This window comes from Musa acuminata, chromosome BXJ2-8 (assembly GCF_036884655.1).
Source record: "Musa acuminata AAA Group cultivar baxijiao chromosome BXJ2-8, Cavendish_Baxijiao_AAA, whole genome shotgun sequence".
Taxonomy (NCBI): Eukaryota; Viridiplantae; Streptophyta; class Magnoliopsida; order Zingiberales; family Musaceae; genus Musa; species Musa acuminata.
The window spans coordinates 26,874,964-26,902,641 of record NC_088345.1 but is presented as its reverse complement, the minus strand read 5'-3'; the positions used below and the strand labels follow the sequence as shown (position 1 = coordinate 26,902,641).

The following is a 27,678-nucleotide window of genomic DNA, read 5'->3' as shown; positions in this document are numbered from 1 at the left end:
TCAATCTAGTTTTAGGAAAATCAAGTTTAACAAAAATTGGAATTTACAACAGGGAGTTACAGATAATTTTGTAGCGTAAGGTCTGAAAATATTAGCTCTGTTTTACTGAATCCATAGGGTCGATGAAAGCAGATGTTTCAGTTAGCAATTGTACTCCAAAAATTTCAAATCAGGTATATACAGAAAGCATTTTAGTCTAGCTTCGAATAAATCATACTTTGTATGAATCTGAGTTCACAGCAGAAAGTTATAAGTAGTTAAGCAACAAGAGGTCAGAAATTTCGGTCCCTGTTTTACAGAATCTGTAGGGTTAATTTAAACAGAAGTCTTAGTAGGCATTTAAACTCCAAATCGTTCGATCTTAGTATCAAAATAAAGGTTTTTTTGTCTACTTTCAAATGGAACAGGTTTTGTCTAAATCAGAGTTTATTACAAAATGTTATGACCGAAACATTGCATAGAGGTCAGATTACCGAAAAATTACAGATTCATAGCTTTATATCAAAACGAAAGGAGGTCTGGTTCTCAGTTGAAATCTTTCAAATTTTGCAGAATAAAAATGGAAACAGAGATTAAGGTTACAGTGGGATGGGGTTAGAACACTTGCCTTAAAATTATTTGAATCCCAAAGGTGAGAAAATTGGTGAAAAACCTCAAGCTCTTCTTCTTCTTCTTCTTCTTCTTCTTCTTCCCTTCTCTTCTCAAACTCACGTTGGCTGCAACTCTTCAGGTTTGTTTTCTTTAACCTTTCATCTAATTATTTGGGTTTTGGCTAATGCAAAAGTTGCAAGGTGTCATGCATGCATGAAAGGGGCTAGGTGTCATCTTTAGAGCAAAGATAAGTGGCACTCTTAAGTTAGCTAGTGACACATGTCCACTATTTATATATATATATATATATTTTAACTTAAATCTGAATCTTTCATAAATTATATCAAACTTCTAATATTTACTCTTAGGTCCCTAGTCATAAACTTTTAATATAATATCATTTAATATAAAATAATTATTAAACAATCCTTATTTTTACAAACAAACTTTTTACTAAATTTTCAAAAATGGGAGATGTTACAAGGACCGCAGCTTCATCCGCCACTGATGGACACCTTTGAAGCTTCCTCCACCCACGACATCGCCGTCTGCACTTTCGCCGTTGCCACTGTTGCTGTCTGTAGCTTCCATCATTGTCATTGCTGCCGTCCGTAGATTCCTCCGTCGCTGTTGCTATTGTTCGCAACTTCCTTTGTCGTCACCGTTGTCATCTGAAAGTTTACAATGTATAACTTGCAATTTTACAATGATTATAGCAGTGTTTTAGGTGCTTGCCTAGGTGCTCGGGTGATGTAAGGCTCGAGCGCGTTACATAATCCCTAGGCGCAGCGCTTCAAAGAAGTGCTAATTGGGCCCTTGCCTGAGCCCAAGCTCTAAGTGCCTTCGGCGAGCGCCCGAGCTAAATATGGTCGGGTTCAAAATTTGGTTTAATTAGACTTATAAGTTGGTTCAATCGAACCAACTAATATAGTTACCCTAACACCCTCCAACCCCCTCCCTCGCCCGACGCAGTAAAAGAAAACAAATGTGAAATGAAACCCTACATTTGTTGCCTTTGTTCACTCTGCCAGTCGTCCTCGACAACCTTGTCCAATCTCGTTCGTCGTTGTAGCTTAGCTATCATCACTATAACTCGTCCGACACTATAGCTTGTCTGCCACTATAGCTCATCCACACCCTAAACCTCTTCCATCACTATAGCTTTATGCCTCTATCTACTACAATAGTAGCTTTGTGCGTCGTCGTCAACAACCTCTTCCTTTGTCTTTGTTCGCCACCTTTGCACGCTTCGTTTGACACTATAGCTCCGTCCACCATTGTCGATAATGTCGTCTGTTGCCTTCATCTATTGTTGCAGCTTCGTTCGTTCGTAGTCGCAATTTCGTTCGTAACCCTTTGCTTCCCCACTTTCCTGTAAATTAAACCGCGAACGAATGAGCAACAACTTGTTTGGAGCAGTTTAAATATATTTGTTGTATCTACAACATGGGCAATATGCATTTAGATTTATACATAAAATTCCCTTAGCTTTGCCTTGATGATGTTTCAGATCAGCAAAACATTCTTGGTTAACAAGATGCTTTTGGTGCAATTTAATTCTAAAATAGGTCTTCATAAACATATTTAGCATATTTCTATTTAGCTACATATTATTTTAATTATAATATTCGGGAGTGCTTCGCTTCTCTTGGGTGGGTGCCTAAGCGAACGCCTAACGTCTTGGGCGTTTTGGGACCTTAACACCTTTTGGCGCCTAACGTTTTTAAAATCATTGGATCGTAGAATAAAGAAGATGAGGTTTTACCACTCCCGGTGTTCTTGGCTTTCGGGGCACTTTCTTTTGGCCTTCACAATTTTCTCAGTTTGGGTTCGATTCTTCTTCTCGATCGTTATTGGCATCACGCTTGTTGTCGTGATGTTATGAGTTTAAAAGAGCAAAGTTCTGTATTAATCTGGGCATGGAGGTCAACGGTTCATTTCATCACCATCGAGTGATCGTCGAGAGAGATTTCGAGTGTCATTGTTTATTGTCGAAACCTAGTGGTGTATTCTTGTATCGATTGATCCCTTCCCTGGCGTAGGCAATGTCACTTCATCTTACTTTGAGATATCTCATAGGGTAGAATTCTTCTCGTATGAGCTTTCTAAATTATGTCAATGGCACTTCATCGTCATTGGTTTTAAGATAGACTTTCCACCATGGAAGCATACGTTCTGTCAACTTTAGTCGCGTAAGCATCATTCAATCCTCATTATTGTAATTATATGGATCAAACTAAGTGTCAAGTTGATAAATCCATAGTCTAATACCTTAGTGTTGATCAAGCCGTTGTAGGAGGGTATGTCTATGTGAGCCTCAACTCAGAAAGGTTGGGTTCTTCTAATCATGTTCTGCTCAGCAACATCTTCTTCGCGATTGCGTATCTCAGATGAAACGACTCCATCTCCTTTCTTGTGACGTTCTTAGCTTGATCATCCTTTGCTGTTAGGATGGCTTGGGCTTGCATCCAACCCATCACGATCTCCATTTGTCAGGCTAATACTATCGTCTAGGCTGTAAGGCTGGCCAAAGATATTGGGTTGGTCACCATCCCATCGGTCGATCTTCCTCGTAGCGAGTGCGACACGAACTCCAACAATTGCAATTCTTTGTTTGACTCTTTGTATTCTTGTCTCATGGTTACCATCCACAAGATCGTTGCTCTGATACCACTTGATCCGTTTGGGGCTCAGGTTCGATGATCTGTCAATTTGATACTACCTCTTGGATAGAAGTTTTCATGGAAGAGAGAGATATCACTAGAAATAAGCGTAAAATAAAAAAGAAAACAACCTCTATTACTTGTAAGATTAAAGTGCAATAAGACTTAAACAAAAGCGTTAAAACATATGCTATCTTTGAAAAGCACTTGGGTGCTATCGGCAGGTTGAGGATCGTTGTTGGTTTCAGTTTTCTCTCTTGCTGCTGGAACCTCTTGAGGTTTGAACAGAGGCAAACAGATTTTGGGTCTTCTCATGGTAGCTATAGACGAAGTTTGAATAAAGGACTTTGACTGTTGGAACTCGAGGAAGAAGGGGCTGCGGTTGGATGTTTACAGCACCTTGCAGAATTCCTCCTCTCTTTTTCTCTTTTCTCTTGCTTTCTCTTCTTCTCTCTTCTCTTGCTCTTAACAGAAGCTCGAAAGCTAGGGTTGGTTGGGGCTGCTTCTTGGCTGCCTTGGGGATACTTTAGGTGGGGTTCTCCTCCCCTTTTTATAGCTGAGGTGGGGCTTGAGTCCTAAGGGTTTTAGGACTTTCCTTCTAGGGTAATAGTGCATAGCCTTCTCTTACTCCAAGTATGAGTAGTGCCTCCATGCTTGGTGGCTGCCCTATTTGGATGAGGGTTGCCCTAATGCTAGTCCTACTAGGATTGGGATTGGGGTGAGTGGGCTTAGATTTGGGGTGGCCAAAGGGTCCTTGCAGAGTGGGCTTAGGTTTGGCCAAATTGGATTTGAATCGAAGCTTGACTCGAACTCCTATTGATCTGAATTGGACTTCGACTATAACTTAGTTTGAGCTGAACTTGAGTGAGACTTGAGTTGACTTGAATATGGCCTTTGGGCTTGAACTCCAGTTTGATCTTGGTTTGGTTTTATCATGATCAAATTGGAGTCTGATTGGTACTCCGGTTGGGTCGAGTTGGACTTTGGCTCGGACTTTACTAGATCAAGTGGTGGGCAGCTCGAGCTCACATGATCTAACCTAGGTAGCTAAACCCTAGTTGAACCATAAACGTTAGGTGGTGGTCGGATTATAGTAAGCTAGATTCTAACCCAAATGCAATGATTTGGTCTAAACCAAGGATTGAAATACCGTACCGTATCGGTGTTTCGAGCTTGGCTCGGTACGGTATGGTATGGTACCGTGTACCGAGCGGTACGCTAGGGCGTACCAAGCAGTACACCTAATTTAGGTGTAAAATCCTCCGAAAATACTTGAAAATAAAAACAAAGTTAGAATAGGGTTTTTAAGTTAGAAATAAATATAGTAATAAAAGTTTAGCAAAATCAATGTAAATTAGGTAAGAATAGTATCACATATCTTTTTCGGTCTTTGAGGAATAGTCTTGTGCAAGGTTCGTATTTCAGTCCGTTACGGATTGTCCTTCTGTAAATATTGAAATATCTACAGAAAAATCATTTGAATTGTTAAGACTATTTTATTACAATATAAACTCTAAAATTCAAATGAATTAAATAATCACATATGTAGATATACCTGATTGTTGATTCTACCACCAAAACAAACGACGGGCCTCCACGGGTGGTGGATCGGGGTCCTCGATCCTATACATCTACATATCAATATGATATGTTTGTTGGACCCAATCATGAAATTAATCTTACGACATAGTGTACTGATACATCGTATGCCATTGATACATCAATATGGTGATGATCGTAGGCTAGTCGTCATGAATCACATTTGTTCGAGATAGCTATTGAGGCATATATTGGTGAATGTCAGAGCTTCTACTTTCGCTACTGATTTGCTGCTCTGTATTATACTGTTACTCAGAGAAGGATGACCAACTATCACTGTACTGCTATTGCCCGTATGATTCATCCACTGCCTTCCCCTCCCCCTTCTGTGCATAAACTTGACTAGTACTTTGTTGAGTTCCATGATCTGAATCTTGATTGACATATGTAAAATATTGCTCCTCGGTCCATGCACCACTCTCAAGTTATGTAGACGAGACCAACGACTGTTCGACATCGCCGCCATCATCCGTCGAGGCATTACTGTCCGTGTTGTTGTCATGTCTCTGGACCGAGCGAGTTGTTGAATGTGATTGTGAAGGTGTCTCATAGCTCGACTCGATTCTTTCCAACGATGTTTAAGAAAGTTCTTCCTCTTAATCTTCTCAAATTAACCTCGATTCAATTCACAAATCGTTGTTTTGTAGAGTTTAGCAGAGCATAAATGTGAGAAAAAAGAGTTTGAGATAGTTTAAGAGAGTGAAAATGAAATAGAGTGAAATATGACAGAAGAAGAGTTTAAAAACATATGAGAAATGGTTCCAACAGTTAAATACCGAGCAATAATGGTTGATTTCGACCGTTACCGAGCAGCCCTGATATAACCCTGTATCGTCTGATACGGGGCGCTTTTAAGCGTTCCGCCCGGTAGCGGGCGGTTCGTGTACCGATATGCTATCGGACCGGTACCGCTCGGTCGAAACTGTATACCTTGGTCTAAACCAAATAATTTGGAATAAGTCGCATATTCGAAACCGAGCACATTCACCTGATTGAGTTTGTTGTGGTTTGAAACCCTACATCCTCACCACCAGAATTGGCTTCCTCCTCTCCAATGATTATTACCTCGAGTGAACACCCTATGGTGGGTGCTCTCCCCTTCATTGTCAATTGCTTCCTCTCCAATAGTCGCGACCTTTAGAGCACTACCATCAAAGGTCCATTGTCCAACACCTAACAATGCCACTATCGCGTGTGAGAACATCCCTTCTGTCTTGTGCACAGCCCCATCTCCCTTGAATGATGAAGTGGACCTTGATGATCATTAACTTTGTTGATGAAATTGTTGGACCTTTGATGTTGGTCTTCTTTTGTTTTGTTATTTTTGTTATTAGATTTGGCCAATTTAGTACTTTAATGTTTTATAGACGCTTAAATATATATAATTTGATGTTCTAGTGGTGATCTTTCGAGTTGGTAATGATATGAAACCCATGTATTGTCTATTTTTTATGATAAGGATTGCTTTCTATCCTTAATTATATTTTTTATAAATTTTATATTGATGAGTTCCTCGCTTTGTTTGAGTGAATGCCTAATGCTAGGGCGTCTTGGATCCTTTGCACCTTTTAGCTTCTAGCCTTTAACAACACCCGTAAAAATGGATATATTTGCAAAAGGTACACCTAGGATTAAGGATAATTAAGAAACAATGATAGGTTACTAACGTAGCTGTTACCATCCATTTAACTGGCCTGTTATTTTTTGCCACCTAAAGGTAAAGAAAACGTGTAACAGATAGGTAAGTGATGTCTCTCTTCTTGAAGTAATATTCCTTTTTATCCCTTTCATATGTAAATATTTGTAGGTGCCGTCTAATGCTTTATTCCCTGGTTGATTAAATCATACTTCTTACTAATACCTCTACTCATCATCATGCTAGTGTCAGCCTACTAAACCCTACATCATTCTTATTTGTAGATGTGGGATGACTGAATTGGATGGAGTAGTACTTCTGTTGTTTTAGTTGAACTACTAGTCATTGTTGAGACCATTGTCTTGAACATCTCTAATATATAGCTAAATGGGCTGAAGTAAGAATTTGAGCAGACATAAGCATCACATTATGCAGAAGCCTTTTTTTCCCCACCTTTCCCATCAGGGAATTTGACAAAAAATTGTAATTATTTGTTTCTTTTTTCTTGTCTTCAGTTCAGTTACATGATTAATTAATATCATATTCTTACTTGAGGTTAAAGTTGCTTTTTCCACTTAATTTGGTGATGATGATGTTGATGTCATTTTCTTTCACACAAATGAAACGATTGTTTTATCATCGCAGTGCTATATTGCATTTTGACAAAATTGTTGATAACCAAACCTAGCTAATTTATTTTATTATTTCCTTATGTAATTATTTCTCTCATTCCATTGTCTCTTTGTTCATGCAGATAAATCCTTCTTTTGCCCAAAGTATAAAACATAAAACATTAATTGATGATTGTATTGAGCTTGTGAACTATCAAAGGATTGGAGTAAAATTGGCGACAATGTGGAGAAACTGGATGTAATAAATACAATTGATATATTTTTGTACTCTAATTGTTGATCTTATAGGTAAAAAATGAGCCAAACAACCAGGACTATTTCTTGGAAACATAGGTGGGATAGAAATTAAGGAAAATAAGTAGAAGTAAAATAGCATATTAAAATTAATAAAAGTAATATATTTGGATTTGTGCGACACAGCCTCAGTCTTTATGCTATTCTTGCCTTTTTGACCCCAAAGAAAGACAAGTCTTGGAGGATGTGTGTGGATAGTAAAACGCTTCTTGATTCCTCGACTTGAAGGTATGCTAGACTTTCTCATTAGATCTAGTTGGTTTTATAAGCTTGACTTAAGAAGTGGATACCATTAGATTTGTATTAGACCTAGAGACCAATGAAAAACAACATTTAAGACTAAAGATGGTCTATACGAATGGCTAGTCATGCCCTTTGGTCTATCCAACACCCGAGCACTTTCATGCCCTTTATGAATCAAATTCTATAACTCTATATAGGCAAATTTGTTGTATTATACTTTGGCAATATTCTGATCTTTAGAAAGACCAAAGGAACTCATTTAAGACATCTTCAACAGGTTCTTACCACTCTTCAAGTTGCTGAGCTTTATGCTAATATAAAAAAGTGCTCATTCATGCAAACCCATGTTCCTATTCCTAGGCTTCATTTCTATCCAAGGTGTTGCCACTAATCCAGAAAAGATCTATCATTCTTACCTCTAATCCACTAAACCTTTATGAAGTTCGAAGTTTCTATAGATTAGTCTCTTTTTATAGGAAATTCATTAGAGGGTTTAGCTCCTTTATGATACCATATCATTGATTGCCTAAAAAAGGGTGAGTTTCTTAGACCCTGGTTGCTACCAATGCCTTTGCTGACATCAAAACGAGATGAACCTCCATTCTTATTCTTATACACCCTGACTTTAGTAAACCTTATAAGGTCTCTTGTGATGCCTCTAGTATATGAATAGGAGGAATTCTAAGTTAGGAGCATCAGCCTATTGCCTTTTGCAGCAAGAAACTCAATGATGCAACACAACAATTTTCTACCTATGACAAAGAATTCTATGCGATTGTGCAATGTCTTAGGTATTGGCGATATTATCTTCTATCGCAAGAGTTTGTCTTGTCTAACCACGAGGCTCTAAGATACATAAATGCCCAAAAGAAGTTAAATGCCTAGCATGCCATGTGGGTTGAGTCTCTCATCTCAATGAATACTCTTTTGTAATTAAGCATTGTTCTGACACTCAAAACAAGACTTTCGAAACCCTTAGTTGAGTTTCTTCAATACTATTTACCTTGAGTTGTTAAGGTAATAGGATTCGAGCTTTTAAAAGAAGAGTATACCCAATGTCTAGACTTTAGCTGTATCTATCAAGAAATCTAGGATGGAAACTATCGTGAATATATGGAGTTCATTCCTAAAGATGGTTATCTTTTTTGATCCACTAAATTATGTGTTCCTTGATCCTCCCTCCAAGACATGTTGGGGAAATGCACATAGGCAGATTAGTAGGTCACCTAGGTCGAGACATGATCATTGCATTAGTTAAGGATAGATTTTACTGGCCTTCCTTAAAGTGAGATGTTGCTCGAATAGTGTTGCAACGTTGCACTTGTCAAATTGCCAAAACTCGCAAACACAATACTAGCCTATACACCCCATTACCCATTCAACACTATTGCAAGATGTGAGTTTAGATTTTGTCCTTGGACGTTCCAAAATAGCCTGTGGCCATGATTCTATTTTGGTTGTTGTTGATCGATTTTAAAAAATGACCTATTTTAGCCCATGAAATGAGACCAACGATGCCTCACACATAGCTAAATTGTTCTTTGGAAAAGTGGTTTAGTTATAAGATTTTCCTTCAACCATGGTGCTTGATAGGGATATGAAATTTGTTAACTACTTTTTGAAAACTTTGTGAAAATTGTTTGGCACAACATTGAAGTTCTCTTTAGCCTTTCACCCTTAAACAGATGGTCAAATTGAGGTTGTTAATGCTTCTTTAGGAAATCTTCTTAGATGTTTACTTGGGGAGAAATAGGAAAACTAGGACTTAATCTTACCCACTATAGAGTTTGGATACAATAACTCTATCAACCGCTCTATTGGAAAAAAGTCCATTTGAAGTTGTCCTCGGCTATGCTCCTCGTACACCCATTGACCTTGCACGTCTTTCACTTGACCATCATGCCTTAGAACCAGCCTACTCCTTCACTCAATATATCCATGATTCACATCTTGAGATTCAATGTAAAATTGCCTTAGGTAATAAAAGTTACAAATTTACTATTGATGTATATCATTAGAGTAAAAAAGTTTCAAGTTGGTGATGATGTTTTGGTTCACATTCGCCCTAAGAGATTCCCAAAAACTCATTCAAGAAGTTACATGTCCAAGTTATTGATCTTTTCCCCATTCAAGAAGTGTATATATAATTCATTTGCCTTTCAATTTAAATATTGATCCTTTCAACTTTGAGCCTCCTCTATTAGATATGTTGGGATCGATATGGTACTAAGAAAGGGGGTGAATTATTTCTATTGTAAACTTTAAGAAACTTTGGAATTTTGATTAAGAAAAGAGACAAGCAAAGATAGAGGCAAACCAATTGTATAGTGGTTTGATCTTTTTGACCTATGTCCACCCTTGGTTCTTCTTCCTTCGAGGTCATCAGTTTTCACTACTAATCTTTCTTTCAATAGGTGGAAGATAAACAACTCTTTGCAACTTTTTCCTTTTCAAGGCTTAGGAGAATTTTTACACCTACTCACCCTCAAGAATCTCACACATTCTAAACTTAGTAACTCTACTAGAAACTCAAGAAGGTGAAACTTAAGCAAGACTGGAAGAGAGGATTTTAACACTTGGAAGCTCAAGAATGATTGCCTCTTAGCCATGCTTGTAGTGGGGGTATTTATAGCCCCTAAAGTGCCCTAAAATATGGAGCAAATCATAGAAAAGTGCCCCAAATCAAAGGTATTGGTGGTACTATCACCATTCCAAATGGTACTACTGTTGACACTCTGAAACGGTGTTGCTTGGGCTATTCGCTGTCTTGGGTGGTAACACTGCTTGGGTTAAGCGGTGCTATTGTCGTTAACCAACACTAACGCTACTCTAGGCAGTACCATCGCCTCCTCTGGGTGATACCATCGCTCATACACAGAATTGGCCTAGTAAGGGCCCAAATCCAACCTGAATTTAGTCCAAAGTCAGCCCACTTCGACCTTAATCTAACATAGCACAAATATAGCCCAATTGAAGCCTAATTTTAGCCAAAATTATCTTCAACTAAGTCTTCAAAATAGCAACCACTTCTAACACATTGTCACAACTTGCGACATGTTATGCACTCTTTTGGCATCTCGTTTGATCTTCCGAACTTCGTTTAAACCTTCGGCATATCACCCGATCCTTCGGCATATCACTCAATCCTCGGTTATGTTGACTTCGCCATGACATCCGACCTTCCAGTGTGATATTTGATTCTCGGGCACGATGCTTGAACCTCTAGCACGAAGTCCAATCTTTGGCATGATAATTTACCAACACAACGTCCGACTCTCTAGTCTGACATTTGCCCTTCGATGGTCCGAGTCTATGGTAGAAGTATTTCCTGCATCACTTAGCATACTATTAGTTCAAATTCATTAATTGATTTCTTAATCAAAATTTGAGACTTAACAAGACAATCCTTGTAGGCAGCAATCATCCCAAAACATTGACTCTCCCACAACACAAGGATGGCATAGAGGCCATTCTTAATAACTGCCTTGTTATATCTGCTACTAGTATCACTCTACACTTTCTTGTCAAGTGGCATGATCATCCAGTTTCCGATGTCACTTGGATTACTTTGAAAGTACTTCGTGACTTTGCACCAGACTTATTGGACCAATATCTTGTAAATCATTCTCCGGGGTCGAGTTCTTTTCCACCAGAGGAGAATCATGGAGAACCATCTCGCTTTCTAAAAGGATTTAGAAGAGTTTATTCTAGGCAAAGAAATAAGCAAAAAATCATCAATTATTTGGCCTAGAAACTCCAAGAGTTGTGTGGAAAATTGAAGTCTTTTGGGTCTTTCTAGGTGTTAACCTTGGGACTCTATTGTATTAATTGTACTCTTGTATTAAGTGGACTCTTTACTTAGCTGTGATAAGTTTCTTTAAAGCTATTTAGGTATCCTAGAAGCTATATTTCAGATTTCTAAAAGAAATACAAGTTCGTAGCAGCTTACACTTGGGAATCATTGTCTAGAATGATTGTATCAAGGCTCCTAACCTCTATAAATAGTGGATCTTATCAATTGATCAAACACTTAAGATTTGAATGAAAAACTTGCATCTTCTCTACTCCTCTAGTCTCTTTCTCTCCTCTCTAATCTCACTTCTCTCTTGTTCTCTTGCTCTTTCTTTAATTTTTCTTTTCTTCATCATAGTGAGTGGTGGCTTCTGTGAAGAAATAACTAATCTATAATGCTATTGCTAATGAGACTCTTTAATAAATAAAAAACAAAATGGCCACCTACATCTCTTGCCTAAGTAGAATTTATGACCTATTAAGATTTTAATAGACATTTTCTAGAAGCTACCCCATCTTAATCTGTATTTATGATCAACTTTCTCTGTTTCATATGAATCTCCTATTGACAAGAAAGCCAGCAACCAGACAGATATGTCAGAGGGAATGTATGATCAGTTGTTTTAAATGAACTCTTAAAACAGGACTAATTGAACCAAAATATTTCAAATAAAATTATACACAGATGATTAGTATGTTATATCTAAAAAGACAAGCTTAGATCCATTTGTAGGGTGTTTGCTGATCCTGTTCCTCCACCTTCAGCTGTTAAAACCTATCAGGCAATCAGTCAATTTTTTAGATCCTACGGAACAAGAACAAAGCCGTAAGCCCCAACTATTTGGAATAAGCTATATGGATCTTTTATCACTATTGAGATCTCTAAAAATCTTATTTAAATCTTCTTTATAGTTTCTATTAAGGTTTTTATAGGTCTTCCTCTATCTTTCCTCAGACCATTATCGGTAATCATTTTATCACTTCTAACTACTGCATAATGTAGGTTTCTTGAGAACATGTCGAAATCAACTTTTTTAGATCTTGTTGACATAATTTCTAACTTGCTGCTTGCAAGTGGTGTTAATGATGAAAATGAATATTAAGCTGACATTATTGTATTTGGTACAATATCATAATAATTCATCATTCAAATTGCTTCTGTACCTTCTTTTAGTAGTACTTTTTTGGGATTTGGAGCCTGTTTGAATTAGCTTTTAGGAACCTTTCAAATTCAGGTTAATGAGTTAACTGGAGATTCTGGCATGCATTGGTAGTTATGTCCAATTTACGCAGAATATTGCTTAGCATAAAATATTGGAAAAATTTGCATATTGAATTTGTTTGCCAATATTTTAATGGTTTAATTGTCACATATATTGGTGGTTATGGGAAATTTAGACTGAAAATAACTAATCTAAGGATTGCTGATGATATAATGTGATCTTGAGCCCAAAGAAATCTAAATAGATACACCAAAATTGTAATTATTTGCAGGTTTTCCAGCTGTACAGTAGAGCAGCTAGGTCTTATGGTTAATGTTCATTAAACCATATTATATTCTTGAATTTTGTGAGTGCTGACTTCTGATTAGTCGTCATTATTCAGAAATATGAGGTTGCAGCAAAATATTTTGTGCCTTGATTTGTTAAACATCTAGGTTAACTTAGTCACAGTGATTTAATTTAATACTCTGTAAGGGATATTCCTATTTGCTTTGGAAAATGGCATTATAACTTTGTAATGGTTAAGAAGAGGTGATTGAACAACATGTCAACAACTACCTCTTTTGGTTTGGCCTTAATAACTTCATAAGTATTCTTTGTCATCTATGGCATGTGGCTTGATTTGTGTTTATTACTTTCACGTGGCTGTGTAATGAAGATTCTTGTGGCAATAATCATACTACAAGCATGGTCGTAGAGTACTTCAAGCCTTAGCTTTGACGTTTATGATCTTTTACTTTTCCTACTTCTGGACTATTTTGAGGTTTGTAGCATTTTGTGTTGCAACTGAAGTTGCGATTGTTGAATCTTGCATTTTGATGATGAAATCAATTGGTAAATTATTTGATCAAATCTATATGTTGAGAAAAGTGTGCCGGATTAACTACGATTGCAATCAAGGCATAAAGCAAAATGAAGTGTCGGAGTTAAGATCGAGATTTCGTTGGGAGTTCGAGAGTTCGCCGGAAGTCCGGACGTTCGTCGGAAGTTCTACCGGAATTGACCGAGAAGTCCAAGAGCTTGCTAAAGAAGCTCGTCAGAACTCGCTAAGAAGATCGTTGTGAAGTCCAGGAGCTTTTCGGGAGTTCGTTGGAACATTGCAGAGAGATCGTCGGAAGATCGCCGGAAGCTCTCCAGAAGAAACCTAGACTAACCAGACTTGATTTGCTTAGTGTATGCCATAAGAATCGTAGTTAGCACGTAATTAGGGTTAGATTTGAGAGGTAATCCCACTAACGCTGTTAGGGGCCAACAAGGCCTGTAATTGGACTTGTTTGGGCCTGAAGATTCAAAGCCCAACCAGGTTGCTAGACCCTGTCTTGCGGTGGCACTGCTAGACTAGGGCGGTGGAACCGCCCAGGGAACGGTCTCCCAAGTGGTTTGGGAGGTGGTACTGCCTAGACTGGGCGATGGTATCGTCGGCAGTTATTACTTGCCAAGCGGTGGTACCACCAGAGCTCAGCATCCGAAACTCTGTCAGACGGTGGTACCGCCAGTACCCGAAAATCCTGGATGAGATACTTTTTGGCTCTAATTTTGAAGCCATTTGGGCCTATATATATATATATATATATCGAGCGATATACCGAACGGTATACCGCTCGGTATACAGTATTGTACCGTACCGAGTGAACGTCGAAACTCCGGTACAGTACAAAATTGTGAACTTGGAAAGAAAAGCCTTGTCCATTGTCTCTATAAGAACATGTCCCCTCTCTAACAACATAGACATAGTGCTGGTCCATCATTTCGAGCTCCATTTCCATGCACAATAATTTGATCTGAAGACTTGGGTGATAAATGAAAAGAAAGAGCAAGAGAAGACAAAAGAACACTAAAATTTCATGTAGTAACGATGTTTGACAATCGTTAGTGCATTCATTATATGTCCATGATTCGATGTAATACATATATATAAGAAGGGCCAGAGATGGCATGAAACCTGCATGATAGATCCACGATCTAGCTCTTTTTTTTTTTGTTTTATTTACCCTCTTAGCTTAGTTTAAGTTTAGGACTGAAGAGGAATATTTAATGTGGGATAGTGGTCTTTCACGGTATGTTATCAGCTCCAACATGTGTCTCAGTTGATGGAGATGGAGTGTTAGGAGTACCATTTGGCCCAGAAAAGATAATTGAGGAAGTTGAGGAGGCTGAGAGCTGCCAACAGCCAGTAGAAGAGATCCAACCTGTCCTTGTTGAGGTCATTATCGCCCAGCCATCCGCCATTTGATGAGCTTGATGTGATCTTGTTCACCAATGACACCAGCAGGGAGCTCAAGAAGAAGCCAAAGGAGTAAGAGCAGTAGGTCATGGCTATCAAGAAGGACTGTATGCCGCCCAATGATTGCTTGTAGAAGAACTCAATGAGCCCCACAGTTGTAAACATCTCCGAGAGGCCAAAGATGAGGAACTGGGGAGCAATCCAGAAGATGGACATTAGCTTGCCCGACCCAACAGCCATCTCTCTTCTCTCCTTCTCGATCATGGTGGTTGCCACCATCGAGAAGGTCGCTGTGAAAAGGCCGACGCCGATTCGCTGCAGCGGAGTGATCCCCGAGTCCTCTCTGGTGAGCTTTTGGGCAAGAGGGACGAAGCTGGTTTCGTAGATGGGAACCAGTATGACGAGCACAATGTAGGGGATGGCTTAGAGTGATGCAGGTGGGACTCTGAAGGAGTCTACAAGCCAAGTGTTCATGGAGCTTCCTTGTTCTACTGAGAAGGTCTGCAGCTAAGCGAGGACCATGTTGAAGATGATGGTGCATGCGAAGATCGGTATCACTGAAAGAATCACCTTCACTTGCTCTACCTCTGCCTTGCTGAAAGAATCACCGGTACGGGTGGTATGTACCGGTCCGACGGTATACCGGTGCACGGACCGCCTGCTACCGGATAGACCGTGCTACAGTGCTACAGTAATACACTGTAGCAATGCTACAGTAATACATTGTACCGGATGGACCGTGCTACAGTGCTACAGTAATACCGCCTGCTACGGATGGACCGTGCTACAGTGCTGTAGTAAGAGGAAAATCGCTCGATGTACCGTTCGGTGTGCCCTGGTGTATCACTCGGTACGTTGGTACCGTACCGTACTGTACCGAGCCAACCTCGAAACACTGGTACGGTACAGTATTGCATACCTTGGTTAAAAGTACCATCGCCAGTGCCCGAAAATCTGGGATGTGACACTTTTTGGCTCCAATTTTCGAAGCCATTGGGGCCTATAAATACCCCACCCTTTTCTGCATGAAAGGATAACAAAGTGTAATCAAAGTGTGAAGAAAAACTCTATAAGTGTTGGGGTGTTAAAAGTGTTGTAAAAGTGAGAAGAGTCCTCCTCCCTCTCTTTAAGCTTTGTAATCATCTAAGAAGAGGTGTAAGGCTTGTAAGGGTTATCTCCTAAACCCGTGAAAAGGAGAGAGCGCTGTAAAGAGATGGTTGGTCTTCGCCTATTGAAGGAAAACCATTAGTGGACACCGGTGACCTCGACGGAGGAGGAATCGGAAGTGGATGTAGGTCACAACGACTGAACCATTATAAATTTCGGTGTGTTCATTCCTTACTACTTAATCTCTTTACTGCATTCATCTTTACTTCAGTACAAACTGTCTAATCCCCTCTTCTCTACTTATTCAAGAAAAACGAAATAGTTTTCGTCGGAATCGAATTTTATCGTACGAAGATTTTCAAATCGCCGTAATTTTTTCGCTGCACTAATTCGCCCCTCCTTTTAGTGCCACTCTTGATCCTAACAATTGGTATCAGAACAAGGTCACTCTTAGTTTGGTTTGAAACTCAAGAGAGATGACATTTGTCGGCAACCAAGAGGGTCACTCAATTACACGTCCACTTATGTTTAATGGGACGGATTACACTTATTGGAAGACTAGAATGAGGATTTTTCTAATTTCTATGGACTTTGAGTTATAAAACATTGTGGAAAATGACTTTCAAAAGTCTTCTCTTCCAATGAACAATTGGAATGAGTTGAAGAAGAAGACTTTTGCTTTAAATGCCAAGGCTATGAATGCCTTGTTTTGCGCTTTAGATAAAATCGAGTTCAATCAAGTGTCTATTTGTAAAATTGTTTTTGATATTTGGCATACACTCGAAATCACTTACGAGGGCACTAGTAGAGTAAAGGAGTCCAAAATTAATCTTTTAGTCCATACTTATGAGTTGTTTCAGATAAAACCAAGTGAGACCATTGGAGACATATACACCTGGTTTACGGATGTCGTCAATGGTCTAAAAGGACTTGGTAAAAGTTTTTCTAATTTCGAATTTGTTAACAAAATATTAAGATCCCTCCCAAAGAGTTAGGATCCTAAAATAACGAAAATTCAAGAAGCCAAGGATTTGAACAACTTTTCGCTTGAAGAACTTATTGGGTCATTGATGACCTACGAAATGACTTGCAATGCTTATGAAGAGCTTGAGAACAACCTTCCAAAGAACTGGAAGGATATAGCACTAATAACTCATGAAGACCACTTGAAACAAAATTCAAGCGATGAGGACCATGATGATGACTTGGCACTCTTGACAAGAAAGTTCAAAAAAATCATAAAAAGAAATAAATCTAAAAATGATACTAAAAACAAAATTGAATCTAAGAAAGAACAAGTTATATGCTACGAATGCAAGAAGTCGGGACATTTTAAAAGCGAATGTCCCCAAGTAAAGAAGAAGCAACCAAAGAAGAAGAAGATGCTCAAAGCAACGTCGGATGACCCGTGCGATTCTGAAGGCAAAGAACAAAGCAACAAGGAGATCGCCAACCATGCACTAATGGCTATCAGAGATGAGGTAAGTAATTCATTAGATGCAAATTTATCTTTCGATGAGCACTTAAGTGCTTTTCATGAATTGTTTGATGAATGTAGAACTTTGAGTAAAAAGTATAAATCTTTGAAAAAGGAGCATGCCCTTTTAAATGTTGATTTTAAAAAATTTAAGCATGATAATCCTTCTTTGCCTCCATGTACTAAGTGTGAACACTTAGAGGCACTTGAGAAGGAAAACTTGCTACTCAAAGAAACCTTAGAAAAGTTTGAGATTGGTAGCCAGTCCTTGAATATGATCCTTGCTAATAAGGGTCATGTTTATAGAAGAGGCGGAATCGGATTTGTGAGTAGCTCTCACCAAAATCCAACCACCTTTGTAAAAGACCATACCTTGCATGTATCACCCTGCACCAAATGTAACTTTTGTTGCAAACCCGAACATATTGCTTATAAATGTCCATTTAAGAGATATAGTCCACACAAATTGATTTGGGTTCCTAAAGGAACCATAAGGAATTCTATGCAAAATGATAAGTTGAGTAGATTGATTTATGAGGCACCCAAGGTCAAATGGTTGCCTAAAAATCACCCTTTCTTATAGAAGTGTCTACCATCACAAGCTAGGAGCAAGAATGATAGTTTAATAGTGGATGCTCAAGGCTTATGACCGGAGATCCAAAATACTTCGTAAAGCTCTCTAGCCAAAACAATAAAGAAAATATCATTGGAATTAAAACTATTGGTAACAAAATAAATTTAAATGAAGATATTTTATATTCAATGAAATCATGCTTGACGATGTGATTTGAAATAATATGTTTTGAAATTATGTGCTACACATTTGATCTTGAAAATTTTTGATTGGTTTTCAGATTTAAATGATGATGCACAATTTTTTTAATATACTAGAGCATACTTAGGAAACCATCTATATTGCCTCCATTGGGTTTCACAAAAAGTGATGATGACTTTGGATTTATGGAGACGATATGTCGCTATCTACAACTTGAGATGTACCAAACATAAAATAATCTGTTTATTTCTCGAAGATATTCTTCAATACAAATCTTGATTCTTTCATCTCGTTCTGCCCTACTTTAACTAAGGAAAGGAGTTATACGAATAAACTATTTCTTGATGTCTGTGACTTGAATTTTCAGATATTTATGGTTTATATGATTGAATCATTAATACACATAGATAGAAAAGTATTGGCCTGCAAAAGTACTATGAAGCTTGCACTTTCCTTGAGCACAAAGTGATGACTGGAATACTAAATATAGCTGCGAGGTTGAAAGGTAAAATTGCAGCTTGAAAATGGGCTGAAAATTGTGCACCAGCGGTAGCACCGCCCAGTTGGCGGTACCACTGCCCGCAGCTCCGTCCTATAAAAGGGCTTTTAGGGTCGGCGGTAGAAACGCCCCCAAGCCTTCCTAGACCTCTTCCCCACACCTCTAAACCCTTTTCCACCTCTCATTCCCCTTGCTCTTCGTCTAGGAACTCAAGAAAACCCTCATCTCTTGCGAATCTAAAGATCAATCTCAACTTTTCAAGAAATCACTACAAGGGTAATCCTAAAAAACTTTTTCTCTCAATTTTTAGATCTTGCTTCTTATAGTTTTCTCATTTTTAGATCTGGTGGTACCGTCATAGCTCAGTATCCGAGAATCTATCAGGCAGTGGTACCGCCAGACTGGGCGATGGTACCGCCTAGTATTAGAATGTCAAGTGGTGGTACTGCCCAGTACTGGCGATGGTACCGCCAGTACCTCGGAAATCCGGGATGAGACACTTTTTTGCTCTAATTTTGAAGCTATTGGGGCCTATAAATACCCCACCATTTTTTGCATGAAAGGGTAACAAAGTGCAATCAAAGTGTGAAAAAAAACTATTAAGTGTTGGGGTGTTAAAAGTGTTGTAAAAGTGAGAAGAGTCCTCTTCCCTCTTTTTAAGCTTTGTAATTATCCAAGAAGAGGTGTGAGGCTAGTAAGGGTTATCTTCTAAACTCGTGAAAAGGAGAGCACTGTAAAGAGGTGGTTGGTCTTTCGTCTACTGAAGAAAGACCATTAGTGGACGTTGGTGATCTCGACAGAGGAGTAATCGGAAGTGGATGTAGGTCACAACGACCGAACCACTATAAATTTCGGTGTGTTCATTCCTTACTGCTTAATCTTTTTACTACATTCATCTTTACTTCATTACAAACTATCCAATCCCCTCTTCTCTACTAATTCAAGAAAAATGAAATGGTTTTCGTCGGAATCGAATTTTATCGTATGAAGATTTTTAAATCGACTTAATTTTTCCGTTACACTAATTCACCCCCCCCTCTTAGTGCCGCTCTTGATCCTAACAGCGATTTCGTCACAATAGCTGATCGCTATTATTATAAATACCATGTTTGCCAATGGTTTGTCTCTTTATATATATCTATTTTGGCAACTGGTTCGGCCGATACACATATACTGACCTTTACTGTCCAGTGTCACCAGAAAAAATGAAATGTTGATCGGTTTCATGGATATGGTCCTTCGTTGCACTGGTAGTGTGATATTTTGTTTAATTCTGTCTGAATTTATCGACTTCATACACCACTAGATATCTAGATATGTTCAGAATATATTATGAGCTGTATTTTGCTTGTTACTAAGTTTTGTCATTCTATTTCACTACTAGTTTTCTGTGTTTTAAACATTTTCATATATTTAATGTAGATTTACTGCATGTTCAATTTAGCGTGCAGATGCTTAGAACTGTCTTTTTCTTTTTTGGCACTATACATTTATTTTATTTTTAACTAGAATCTTTATATTGTGTTAAATAGCATGTCTCATGTGCAGATATTATTAACGATATGCTAAGTAAGGAAATGAATGTTGAAGCTGTGAATCTTATTTGCGCTTTTGAGCTGAAGGACAAGCATCCCCCTTTGCCCCTGCTGGTTTCCTTTTTGCAGAAATCTACACTATTTGCAAAAGATGAACCAATGGAAGGACAATCTTCACTGAAATCACTGGTATGATGCATTTCTCTTTCTTTTTCTTTTCTTTGTTAAATTAACAAGTGCTGAATTAATTTGAACTATTTGGGTTCAGTGGCATCATATATACTATTTAGAAGGCACCTTGGTTGAAACATTTGCTGGGCTTTTTTGCTATTTGAAAAGTGCATAGAGACGTTTCATTTTCAGATCATATGTATATATTTTATTGGAAAACCTTATAATTAATTTTTATGACTGTGGAAATAATTGATAGACAATAAGTTAATTGTTGAATAAATGTTATGGTTTGTGTCAAGGAGTGCACCCAATGATGGTTGTAGATAATAATGTCTTTAATGATCCCTAAATTCTAATTAATGCCACTAATCATACATTTAACAAGCTGCATTTATGTTTAATTACCCCTAATTTGGCACTAAGAGTAAGATATTGACCCTAATCGTTAATTACTTGATATAATGGTGCTAATATGGAGCTAATCATATCAAAAGCTAACTAAAAGTACCCTAATTCAAATTAATGCCACTAATCACACAATTAGCAAGCTCCATTTATCCTAATTGGGCACTAAAAAAAGTGATTGACCCTAATCATCATGAACTAGATATAATGGAGCTAATCATGTCAAAATTTAACTAAGTAGAAAGAGAATACATACCTTTTAATTTGAGTAATCCTCCTCTAAATGACTTATTAGAATATGTTAATCCTCACAAATGAAGCTCTAATCATCAAAGATCAGCTTTAATTGAGAAAGAGAGTGAAAAAAATGTGTGATAAAGAGTAAGAAAGAGAGCTAGGAAGTTGTGAGAGTGAGAGAGGGCAAAACAGGGGAGGGAGAGGGTTTAAATCAGATTTCAAAGTGGTCCAACAGTCAATTTGACCGTTGGATCAAGATGAATCTCAGATGTTGATCAATATCGGTTGAAATCCGATTATTACCCGACCGGTACAGGTTGGTAATGGTCAAATTCCAACTGTTTTGCCAGGACAGTCTACGTCTCGGTCTTCTGTCGAACTAATACATATCACCCATACGGTGGTACGTCAATCCTTGGTTTGGACACTTGATGTTAGTGGAAGGTAAAATATAGGATAGTATTTTTCACTTGTAAAGAATTATAGCTTCGGAGTTATTGGTGTTATTCTTTTAATGTTCTTGTAGAGAGTAGCACTAATAAACAGAATGAAGTGTACTTTGGCAGTCCATTGTTTGCCACATATCAGTCTGATGATCAAGAACATACTTCTGCAGCTTTAAACATGATAAACTGTAGCCTTGATCCACCAAACCCTAATTGGATGGACAGAACTAATCAGTTGTCTGCAGATTTCTCGTTTGGTCTATTAGAGATCCAATTTCTTCAATATTGCTGAGTTTTAGGATAAGAATGGTAGATGGATCTAATATAATGTGGTTCCATGGAAATTGGGTATGGTCTTTGTTAATTAGTCACTATTTTGGTGTCTATATTTAGAGCTCTATTTTATGCTGCATATGGCAAGCTTTTAGATTGCATGAATTACCAATTGTATTTTGCAGCGAGAAGCCAATGAGAAGCTCTTGGAGAGGCTTAAATTGGTAGCAAAATGTCTGGAGAACTACAAACTTGATCCATCTGAACTTGCTAGCTTCAATATCAATCAGAAGATTGCCAAGATAGAAAGGGTAATTGCCAAGGACGAGGAGAGATTGAAAAATAAGAACTTGAAAAGAAAGGCTCAGGATTTGGGTCAAATTCAACTTAAAAATTATTGGTGTTCTTCAGCCAAACCATCACATAGTATCATGCCTCATTTTGGTAAGCAATATCAGGAGCAACAAAGTGCTTCGCTTGCTAATCCCGAGGGCTACCATGGGAGCTTATACCGGAGGAATGCTCATGATGATGGATTTGGTCTACATAATGGATTATGTGGGGTTAGCTCACTGACAGCGGGTGTCCATACTTCAGCAGGAGTTAGCAGTGAACTTGTCGCAGCAACAGCAGAAGGTACTGCTGGGTCAACAGTGGAGAACAGTTCTCATCCATTTACTAACTATGATGGAGATTTATATAAACTGCATGGGAATGGAGCACTTGATGAGAGATTAGTGGGACAACATTTTTTAGCATCGACACATTCCGAAGCCTGGATGGGTCCATTGTCAATGGCAGGACAAAATGTATACTACTCACAAGCTTCGGGTGATGGATATGGAACCGGGAGCTCAAGTACAAATTTGTATCAGTTTGCCGATACTGTTTTAGAACGTGAAGCATACTATGCAAACTCCAGCATAAGCAACCCCCCAACCAGTGTCCCCAACCAGAGTTACTACCCATCATAATCAGTTCTAATGTGAATCATCCCCCTCTTTTTCAAACCATTTGGGGCATTAAACAAATTTGTTTTGCTAAATGCTCATCATGCACACAAGATCTCTGGCAATATCTCCAGTTCAGAACTCTAATCTTGATCATTTAAATTGGTAAAAATGTGTATGTTCTATAATTCTATGATCCCTTGTGCTAACTCTTGAAGATCAAGGCTTATAGCTACTGCATTTAGCTTGTTTGTATTTATCTTGCCTGAATAGTATAGCTGATGGACTTTATAGCTTAATTTGAAGGTGAATATGATTCTAGGTTGGAACTTAAAACGATTCCACAGGATATATGATTCTAGTACACTGGCTGTCAATTGGTGAAAATCCCGAGTATAATATGATATAAATATTATTTTTTTTCTTTCTCTGCTTCTAGGTGTTGTGAAACTGAGCTGTCATTCGACTGAGCCAAGACTGAGTGATAAGCTTTGTCAAAAGAATTAGGTTACAACCCGGACATTTTAGTCTGGTTCATCTCACCTCTGCTTTGGTATGGTTAAACAGTGTTTCTCCAGTCAATGTAAAATGATACATGCGATGTAATGATGATTTAATAACTTAATTCCTTAAGAGTAACACGTTGCTCAACTCGATATACACGCGTTAGACTCGAGCATTTGCTCGTACGTTGCAACTAGTCTTTATTGAAATACAAGCATCAACTTGTACCCATCATATGTTGGATCGATGCATGCGTTAAAATTTGCACCGCAGCATTTAGAATTTTTAATATTATCTTTTTGGTCTTGGCTTTGCTTAATTTTGTTTCGATCCAAGATGCTAAACCTTTTAACCATCAAGCCCATGTTGCTAAGGAGAGCGTTCGACAGGGAAACCAAAGATACACTTGGTTTGTGATGATTCGAATAGCTTTATACTTCCTTTCCAACATAGCTTGAAGGAAAACAATTATTGATGATGTTACATGTTGGTTTTTGTTTGCGATCTCTTGTAATCTTGTTCGCCTTAGAAGAAAAAAACAAAAACAAAAACTAGCAGTAAATTGTTTATCATCGATGCATTTAGTGTTAGCAGAACCTTCAAGGAAATCAAGTTGAAAAAAATAATTTAAAGTTGATTTACAAGATAGCCATAATACTTTTTTCAGTCACTTGAATAGTTATAACAAGAAACTAAGATTCTAATTTTCCTGTCGTTAGTAGTTTAATGGAACAAGGCATTGTTTAACCGCTGAGTGTTTTTGTATACAATATGAGATAACAAGATTGGGGAATAAATTGTCGAAGCTTGAAATCATAAATGTGTGCGTGAGAGAGAGCGAGCCAATAATTAGAATGCTACCTAGTTGAATTTCATACTTTGAAATCATTGAACAGTTGGATTGGGGAGAGAAGATTTCATAATTAAAAGAAAAACTCAATAATTACAAATAAAAAATATACCAGAAAATCAATGCATGAAATTTTTTTTCACACTTCTTATACATCCTCTTATAATAATCCTTTTATATATCCTCTCATATTGATCATAAACATTTTTTCACATTTCGTTTTTTACCCTATTAGATGCTCTAGACAGAAACCTAAGAGCACTCTAAACATTTCTGCATATCTTGCTCTCCACCAATATCTAAAGATATATAGAACAATGAAACCCTAATTTCTAAGATTGTTTTTTCACAAGGTTCTTTGCTCGTTAGGATTCTTTGTCCTCCTAGGATATTTGACTTAGGAATCCAAAAATACTTATCAACCTCAAAAAGCAACAATTATAGAAAGCATAAAAGGTATGTTTTAAAGCATTATTTGAGTATCAAAGATGTTACAGGTTGTAAATAATATATAATTTGGGATAGAAAATTGGGTTTAAACATAAAATGACTCACTCATTGCATACGACTCTTATCAATGTGGAGTTTGGGAATGGTCAATAGGCAAAACATTATCTCTAAATATAGAGAGAGTATTTATGTAATTAGAACCCTAGTCTCCAAGTTTACAAAGAGCAGCCCTATTGTACCAAGGCCAACCCTCAAATCCTAGTCTCCTAGTTCATCAATGAATGCAAGTTTAATAAACATACTTTAAAATTAGATTTTTTTTTTTGTTATTATATATTTTTTTCATTCTTTAGTTATCGTTCTCTTTCTACTTGGCTTTTTTTTTTCTCTCGTTTTTTTTGTCCTCGTCACTCTTCTATTTGTCCTTCTAAAACTGACTATGACAAAATAAGCACTACAAGATAATTTTCCTTTAATATGTGATGTTGATGCTACTAAAGCACACTCGATTATTATTAAAATTAGTGTAAAAACGAGTATTACTATCTTTTTTTATATATTAAAGGTTGAGGCTTTATGACTTTATACTAATGTGGGTTCATTAGGAATATGTCATATAAAAACCTAGTTGTCTAGTTGTAGTTGTGTTAATTGGACTAGGCAAGATAGATTATATAGAATATAGTTGTCTAGTTGTAGTTGAGAACATGGGAGGTGCTATAAAATTTACACACAAGTCAAAACCACCTCTGTTCATTATATAGAATATATGTTAGGGTTAGTAAGTATTTAAGAGGTCTAATTAAATTCAACCTATTTAAAGGAGTCCTAATTAGGTCAAAACTCTTTGGTGGATTGGATTAGAATTTGAATTAGGGATCCAAGTAGAAAGAAAAATCCTCAATTAAGATTTGTTCATGTAAATATACCATGAGTCTCAAGATTTTGATGAGAACGAGAAACATAGAGAAAAACACTTTTAGTGCTTCAAAAATTCTCTAGTGAACCTAGAGAGAGTTGAGAGTATAGTTCTTCTTTGGACTATGTGCGATGGGTACAAAAAAAAAAAAAGGTTTTGGCTAGGGTTTAGGTTAACCTAAGAGAGAGATTCTTTCTATTGGTTTTGCTTATATAGTGAAGAATTTGATTTTGTCAATGGATATAGACAGAATACTAAACCATGTTAATTTTGTATTGGTTTTATGATATGTTATTTGGTTATTGATAATTGAGATTTCTTTTTTGGTTTTAAGTTCACTCTCCCCAACAAAGTTGTATAAAAGGCAAAAGATCTTATGATTAGATATACAATAAGGATATTATTTATTGTTTCTACTACCTTTATTATGGTGAAATATGATGAAAAATATAGTTTCACCCTCCTATCGAAAAGGATGGTGAAGGACTTCTTGTATAAAAATGCTGAAAGGATGAGCAAATAAATAAAAAAAGATGAACAAAGATTGAGAGGAGCCAAAAGCTAAGTATGTGTACTATTAGTAAATTGCATCGTTGATAATATTATTAATGATATTATTAATGATGACTCCACCACAAGTTATTTGTGATAAGTTAAAAAAAAAAAATTATTTAGCTAAAGGTTTGACTAACTAACAAGTTGTATTCAATGCTGAGAATGTAGTAAGGAAAAGATTTGGTAGAGAATTTAAATATATTCAAAGGAATACTGGATCAATAGAGAAAAATTGATATGAAGATTAATAAAAAAAAAGACATTATTACTTCTTATGCCTCTCGCTAACTCCTATGACAATTTTGTGGAGATGATTCTATATTAGAAAAATATAATAACTCTAGAATAAGTTGAAAAGTCATAGTGTCTCATGCTATTAAGAAAAAAAAAAAATCTTAGTCTCGTGCCATCAATCCTCCTTTGCCTTTTCTATTAAGGGCATGATATTAGAAAGATAATTGTGCAATCCCTATTTGTCTGAAGCAACCTTATTCACCTCTTCTTCAACCATAGGCATGGTTCTTCAATGTACGATCCTCTCATAAGGGATATTGGCTAGGCTTCATACCTATTGATTTAGGTACAAAAATGAAGGTTTCCTCACATTATTTAGGCTTCTTCCATTTAGCTTCAACCTGATTGACATGAGAGCAACGGCATTTCTCTTTCAGCTTTCAAGAGAAAGATTAGGAGTGTAGGAGGCTGTCACAAATCTCCTGTCTTCGTTAGATCCAAAGGCGAACATCCAATTACTTTTGATTAAGGAACTAATAGATAAACCAAGCTTTTATTTGAACCAAGTCACAAGTCTCCTGTCACAAATCTCCTGCCACAATTCTCGAGGCTTCATTTGAACCAAGCCTTCGTCCAATTACTTTTTACTAAGGAATTAGTCTCACCAAGTTCTGACCATCATTTCAAACAAATTTCTCTTCCTATATAGAAGTATAGGAGGCTTTCCTTCATTTCAAATAGAATTCTCTTCCCCTAACTTAACCCGCCAAGGTTTATCAAAGGGAGGAGTATAATCTGATTGCTTTGTGATAATGATCTATTGTTCGATCAATAATTTTGTGTTCTTATGATTTTGATAATCATTTTCACCTTCATTCACCCTAATGACTAAAGGTAATATTAGGATCAAGAGCACTAAGAGAGGGGGGGGGTGGTGAATTAGTGCAGCGGAAAACTTTCGACTATTAAAACTGTGTTTGTACGATAAAAATGATTTTGGTAAGAAAGCCGATTCGTAAATCACTTTAACTTGTGATCAAGCGAGATGCAGTTAAAGCAAATATATAGAGGCAGTTTGCAGTTAAGATAGACAACAGAATGTAATAGCAAACTGGAATACGACGTTCATACGATAAAAGCGATTTCGGTATGAAAGTCGATTCGTAAATCACTTTAACTTGTGATCAAGTGAGATGCAGTTAAAGCAAAGTTATAAAGGTAGTTTACAGTTATGATGGAAATTAGAATGTAAGCGCAAACTAAAATATGATGTTCGTACAATAAAACCGATTTTCGTCTTAACGCCGATTCAGAAAATACTTAAATATGAAACACATTCGTAAATAAGCAGAAGGCAGTAAGCTGCTGAGGAGGTTTGCAGTAAAGATAAG

General features: G+C 37.3%; 1 protein-coding gene across 1 annotated transcript in view; it reads left to right on the top strand.

The window, feature by feature from the left end:
* Positions 1–23,030, top strand: part of LOC135619341 (protein FRIGIDA-like) — a 31,368-nt gene extending 8,338 nt beyond the window's left edge. Inside the window, exons 2-3 of the mRNA XM_065121259.1 lie at positions 20,304–20,479; positions 22,011–23,030. Of these exons, the coding sequence (XP_064977331.1) occupies positions 20,304–20,479; positions 22,011–22,799 (965 nt within the window). The 3' untranslated portion in view covers positions 22,800–23,030. The remainder of the gene's footprint in view (positions 1–20,303; positions 20,480–22,010) is intronic.
* Positions 23,031–27,678: the final 4,648 nt, after the last annotated feature.